Source organism: Hevea brasiliensis, chromosome 5, assembly GCF_030052815.1.
Source record: "Hevea brasiliensis isolate MT/VB/25A 57/8 chromosome 5, ASM3005281v1, whole genome shotgun sequence".
NCBI classification, from domain to species: Eukaryota; Viridiplantae; Streptophyta; class Magnoliopsida; order Malpighiales; family Euphorbiaceae; genus Hevea; species Hevea brasiliensis.
In genome coordinates this window covers 30,795,368-30,801,819 of record NC_079497.1, presented here as the reverse complement: position 1 = coordinate 30,801,819, position 6,452 = coordinate 30,795,368, and the positions used below count along the sequence as shown (strand labels likewise).

General features: G+C 34.2%; 1 protein-coding gene across 5 annotated transcripts; it reads right to left on the bottom strand.

The window, feature by feature from the left end:
• Positions 1-867: 867 nt before the first annotated feature.
• LOC110652280 (heterogeneous nuclear ribonucleoprotein 1) lies at positions 868-6,005 on the bottom strand. Of its 5 annotated transcripts, none has more exons than XR_002494401.2 (6): positions 5,694-6,005; positions 5,451-5,578; positions 4,948-5,171; positions 2,552-3,752; positions 1,309-1,444; positions 868-1,214 (listed from the first exon to the last, which is right to left on the bottom strand). XR_002494401.2 is itself a non-coding variant. In XM_021807861.2 (5 exons), exons 3-5 carry the CDS (start codon positions 5,167-5,169, stop codon positions 1,201-1,203), a joined length of 1,437 nt encoding a protein of 478 aa, XP_021663553.2. In that variant the 5' UTR covers positions 5,170-5,171; positions 5,451-5,578; positions 5,694-6,003; the 3' UTR covers positions 868-1,200. The 5 variants fall into 5 exon arrangements, 1 of the variants encoding a protein (XP_021663553.2); XR_002494402.2 differs by having other exon boundaries at positions 5,491-5,578; XR_002494404.2 differs by having other exon boundaries at positions 5,501-5,578.
• Between the last annotated feature and the right edge of the window lie 447 nt (positions 6,006-6,452).

Sequence of the window (6,452 nt, the reverse complement as noted above, 5' to 3'; positions counted from 1 at the left end):
AGTAGGAAATTCTAAGCAAAAAATTAAAAAGGGGCAAGCTTATACAGTCTTGTAGACTAGCAATGGTTGATGTGACATTAAACTAGCGTCCTATGTCCTACGTGGCATACCATTACTCCCCTTTAACGGTGTAACAAATGGTATGGTGTAATTGTAACTTCTTTGAAAGTTTAGGGTTCAATTTATAATTTTCAAAGTTGGGGTAACATTGCAATAATTTGAAAAGTTAAGGGTTTTTTTTTTTTTTTGAAATTTCTCTAATTGATGTGGCATCTTTTTAGGCGTTTAGCTAGCATCTGATATGGCATTCCATTAATTCCTTTAATGGTAGGACAAACGGTAAAGTACAATTGCAATAACAATCAAAATTTAGAATTTAATTGGTAATTTTTAAAATTTGGAGTAGAAGTACAAAAATTTTGAAAAGTTGAGTTCTTTTTTTTTTTTTTCCTAATTATCCCAAATAAATGTTTGCATAAATTTGGTGTAGAACAACCATAATAATGGGTAATTCATCCTCGTATTCATACAAATCAAGAAAGAAATCAGTTATCAAAAACAGTAAATGATTTCATTGTTGGGTTTAGAAGGCAACATACCCAAGCGCTCAGTCTGTACGTTTTCTTTTGCATCAACAAGAATAATAAATAGATGCTCTAAAATGGTCAATGAACATGAATCGCTATATAACAGCTTGTTATCTGGTTAATCTTTGTTTCACACTAGTAAATCAAACATCTTTTACAATATGCTGAAAGGAAAAACCTAACAATCGCAAAATTATAACAAAAACGACATACTTGACAAGAGCCAACGATTTGCTGGATATCACAGAAGTGACAATTAAAAAAAAAAGAAAAGTTGTTAAAAGAAAAAAAAAATGTTCATTCTTTTGTGTATCACTGTGTCACCAGAGATGCATGATACAGTAATTCTGTTTACACGCCACAACACATGATTTTACATTTAATTAAATTCCAAGAAAGGAAAACCTATACCATAAAAACATCAAAAGCTCAAACCTTACACAGAACTCCTACCGGCTGCACTCTTCGATAAATTCATCAAAACAGGCAAAATGATCAGCTCTAATAAAGTTCTCTTATAAACTGAAACATCAGGCAAGGAAAGTGTACGTAATTCACTTAATCTGATATGCTTCACCTACAATAACCTCTTCACATTCACATCATAATAATCCTAAGCGGCAATTCCTGAAACAAACAACAACAGGACAATGTAACATGGTCACAATAACAATTAAAATTAGAATGGCAAGAGTCACAATAAGCAATCAACTAACTTTACATTGTATTTGGACTAAGGGGTTTGAAAGTGGGAAATTTTGATAGATACTACATGGGTTTCCTTCAATTGACAACGTCCATGAATCTTTGAGTTGGTTCATGATTGTGAACCTATTTTGAATTTGAGTTTGAAATACCTACAGTCTCAAATAAGTTCACAATTCATGAATTTAGTCAATTAAAGAATGTGCTAACTTCCATTCAAACAATTTAAACTAAAATCTTACACTCAAATTCCCTTATTTGAAATTCTTCCACCAAGAGTATTAGTTTCAAAATGAAAGCAATAAACAATTAATAGATGGCAGATCAGTGAGTTTCCATTGGTAACTTGCAGATAACTAGAACACACACATCACATCCATTTTGAAGTCCTAAAAGTGCCAATGATATTTGGTACACAGCCACATTCATCTACTCCCTAATTTACTACATTGCAACATTTCAAGAGAAATAAAAATCCTGTTCAATAATTGAAAATTAATGTGCAGCTCATAATATTTTGAGTCTCCACTTCCTTAGAAAAGTAAAATAAATAAATAAATAGCTATTCATAAGGACAGAATGGATGAAGGGGAGCTCAAAAAATTACTGATAAATAAATAAATAAATAATTCTAATAAAGAGCATCGCCAATGCATGAGGTCCCCTGCATTGCACGGGCCAGGAAATAATTGAATAAGGTCTATTAGCTGAAAATCTCTAGTGCAGTTTTACATTTACTGCAAGCCAATTAATATGCATGACTAAGCAATTATAAACCAAGAACCCTACTAAATCTCTAAGGGAAATTCACTTTCGTGTGCCAAGCTGTACCAACTGATAGGGCAGCAAGCAAAAGATTGGTACATTTTAAAATCCAATAATTAGTTATCAAAGGATATTTAGCAAAAAAGTAATGTAATATAGAAGTCAAAGGGCATACAATTGAACATACTAGAATTACCAAAAAAAAAAAAAAAAAAAAAAACACAACACTAAACTCAAATGACCTTTTGAGACATGCTTATCATGCAAATGAATGGACTAATAAAAAAAATTGTTGAATCAATTGTGTTATACACTTGGCCATAACGTTGCAGTTAAAAATGAAAGAATTCCAACAGAACATCTAGTGCAAGAGGCTGATGTGTACACTTCTGGAACTTTTTTTTTTTTTTTTTTAAGAGTGGGGAGGGTGGTTGTTATTAATTTCTCTGAAGTTAACAGAAGTTGAAAAGAATGAAAAGAGAGGGCAAAATTACCTCTATTTGCTTGTCTATTGGCAACACTATAACCATCAGTATAACCAGCAGCAATTTTAGTCACACCATCTGTAGCTGCATTTCCAAGCCCGAAACCAAATGAGCCAGAACCCTCTAGCCCTAAAGGCGAAGATCGCCATGCAGAATCCCCATACAACAAGCCATTATCATAAATATCTGCACAAGGTACATCATGATCATCATGTGATGCAGCATGAGATGAAACTAGCGCAGCACTTGTCCCACTGTTTCTTCCATATCCTACCCCTCCAAGACCAACATTGAAATCTCCCCAATTGTAGCTAAGACTGCCTCTGCCATAGGCAGAGCCAGTACCTCCACCTTGTCCAGAATTAACCGAGGATCCCCAGAGTCTGCCAATACTGCCAAAAGAACCCATTCCTGAATTCCCAGTTCCAGAGCCCACAACAGTACTAGAATTTGTGGAGTCTGAAGCATGATTAATACTTCCATTACTCCATGAAGTTCGAGCAGTCGAACTTAAGGCAGAAGTATTTCCACCATTGACTCCATTATATCCAATAGGGCTACAATACCTGCTGGAATTTCCACTATATGAAGGGCTCAATCTCCCATAGCCAAGGTTAATGTTTGAATTTCCCCCATAACTAGGACTCAACCCTGGCTCAAAATTCAGCCTCATCCCAGAACCAGGACCAAATGGAGAAAAGTTACTCTGACCAACAGTAACAGGACTAAACCTACCATCCATTCTAACACCAAATCCTCCAGCAGAACTTGTATTGTATTCCTGAGTCTGACTGTAACCATTCAGGAAGCCACCAACTCTACTTGCACCATAATTATACCCACTTAACTGGCTCCGAGTTGGCCCTGGTGATAGTTCTTTAGGGACAGCCCGCTTGACCTCAACCATTTTACCATTGAGTTCATGAAAGGTTTTGTGCAACACTTTATCCACAGCTTCCTCTGAATCGTAAGTAATAAATCCAAAACCTCTTGGCCTTAGAGTGTTGTGGTCATACATAACCACAACATCTGTAATTATCCCAAACTGATCAAAGTACTTCTTAAAGTCAGTCTCTGTGACTGTAGATGCTAAACCTCCTACAAATATCTTCTTTGTACGAGCTGGACCTGCTGAACCATGTATGCTGCTGTTGCTGTTTCTATTCACAATGTTTTGATCCTCCCTAGGAACTGCCTTCTTTGCTTCAACCTGAGAATCAAATGCTTAATAATGAAAATTCAACACCATATTTCCATGTTTAGAATAGTTCAAAGTTTCTATCTCCTAAATTATAATGCAATTAAGAACTAAACAAGGCCTGTCAAATATGTGAAATTACCAAAAAAGTGAGCATTGAACCTGAAAATTGAGAAACTGGATCAAAATTCATGTCTGCACAGCCTTTTCCTCTTGAACATTACAGTAATTTTTCATTAATGGGATTAGGGATCACAGAGCTGAATGGTAATGAAGTTGAAGCTTATATGTGAAGTGAGTGAGTATTAACAGCTTCATATTTTATTCAAAAAATTTATCAATGATTTTTAACATGAACCAAGTTGCACAGACGAAACAGATATATAAAATCTCTTCAACTACTTTGGGATTAAGATTTAGTTGAATTTGAAATTGATCACATTGCTTATGCCACATATACTTGTAAAAAGCAGCATAGAGTTTTCCAGCAGCCCAACAATGAATTAAGTGATCCATGGGGCAGTGACCATTTAGTGCTTTAACTCTCAAGATAATAAAAGTTATGGCCAGCCAAACAAAATTATGTTATACAAAACTATAGCTGATGAATATTGTCCTTATCTATCTTCCCCTTCCTCAATTTTCAAACAAATTTAATTGCAGTTTCCATTAGCATCATTCTACTGATTGAGATTAATTAGAGTCTTCTTCATCGATACATAACTACACCATCCAACTAAATTGACTATTGAGGAAGCCACCTCTAACATCAAATAGCACGGTTTCTTTCCTTCTAAAACAAAATCTGTCAATTCTAAAAATGGAATCCATTCTGTCATTGAAATTTTGATTTTTGGTTGGTGTTTAGAGTTGCCAAATTATGAACTTTGATATTGATAATCCTATGATTACTTCCTGCATCTCAGGAACTAATACCTTGCTGAAAACAGAAGAGTATATATGTTTTCAGTACATTTTAATTGTCCAAAAGTGACATGTAGCCAATAAAACACCTCTACCAACCCTACAAGGAAAAGAAAATGATTGAATTGATTGATAACCAAGACAAGAGCATCAATTATCTGATTTTACCATTCCATTTCGAACAAGTCTCCCCTGCAAGTAAAATAATTGGAGTAGAAACAAAAGCAGCAAAACAACATTGATCCAAATACAAATTGTTGAGAATTTAAATGTCAAAACTTACATTCCTCCCGTATATCAAATGTTTTTCCATCACAACTCTCTCAGCAACGGCAGGGTCTGCAAACACAACAAAACCAAAGCCACGGGCACGACCAGTAGCTCGATCCTTCATTATCACAGCACCCACTACTTCGCCAAAAGCCTGAAAATACTCTCTAAGTTGGTCTTCATTTGTGTCCCATGATAACCCACCAATGAATAGCTTTCCAAGCTCCATTTTCATTTCTGCACACCAATCTCATCAGGAAAATCCCAACAAATGGAAACAAAAGAAATAAAAACATAAAACTGAACATTTGATCAAAAACTAAACAATTTCTATCAGTGTAACTACCAAACACCAGATCTAAATTGTAACAAGGAATTGGATGCAAATAGAATAAGGACATCCCAGTATTCATAGGCATAATATATCTCAGAAGACATAGAATATAATATTATGTTGATAAAAACAATCAGGTACATAATATCAAAATGCGGATTAAACAAAGAGAACAACAATACCTGGTAAAAAAAAATAATAAAACAAAGCTTGAATATTTACAGATATTTACGAAATGGGTACTCTTGGATTCAATCCAAAAGCATAATACAACTTTAACTGATCAAAGATCAACCAGCGATCAGGATTCCTAAGAAACAAGGAGAAAAATATCAAAATTGGCAAGGAATGAGCTCAGGATCCAAGACCCAGCAGCTATGCAACAGAAAATCTAAAAGTAAAGCTTTTTGTGATTGAAAATTTACCGAAGAAAAAGAAAAACTAAGAGAATCTAAGATCTGAGAGGAGGCATAACAAGAAGAGAGGGCGAGAAAGGCCCTCTGTTTCTGCTCTCTCCCTCTCTGTCTCTCTGTGCAATTACTGTGAACAATTCAATTGGATATTATTACAAGGTCTAATGATATTAAGATTTTATGTATGGAGGAAGAAGGAGAGACAGAGATGTGAGAGCGAAGAAATAGGTTTGCAAGAAAATATTTATATATAGCGATAGAGAAAGAAAGGGAGAGAGGTTTGGCTATCCTCTCGCCTCGTGTAAAAATAACAAAGTTGGAATGCGAGACGATGGAAGATGGTGACTTGTCCAAGCTTGAGTTTTTTTCTTTTTTGAAAAAAATAAATTAAATCAAATGCCACGTTTTTATTTTTAAATATGGTTATCTACTTTTAAAGATCTCAGCATTATTTAATAATTATTTATTTAGGATAATGATTTTTTTTTATCATTTCATAATTTTTTTATTTAATGTGATTTAGCACATATCAAAGTTGATCGAAGCTCCTTAACTTAGATTAAACATAACAATATTCATGTGGTAACGAGATATAAAACCTATAATGGTTGACAAATTTCAAGGCAATACTTTTTGTGTTGCTACATAAAAGCAGATTAAGAAGACCATAGCAAATGATTAATAATTGAGCATTTTCTATTATAAAGGTTCCTTAAAAGAGATAAGTGTAAAGTATACTTATATTTAGATGAGGAGAAATATGAATAAGAT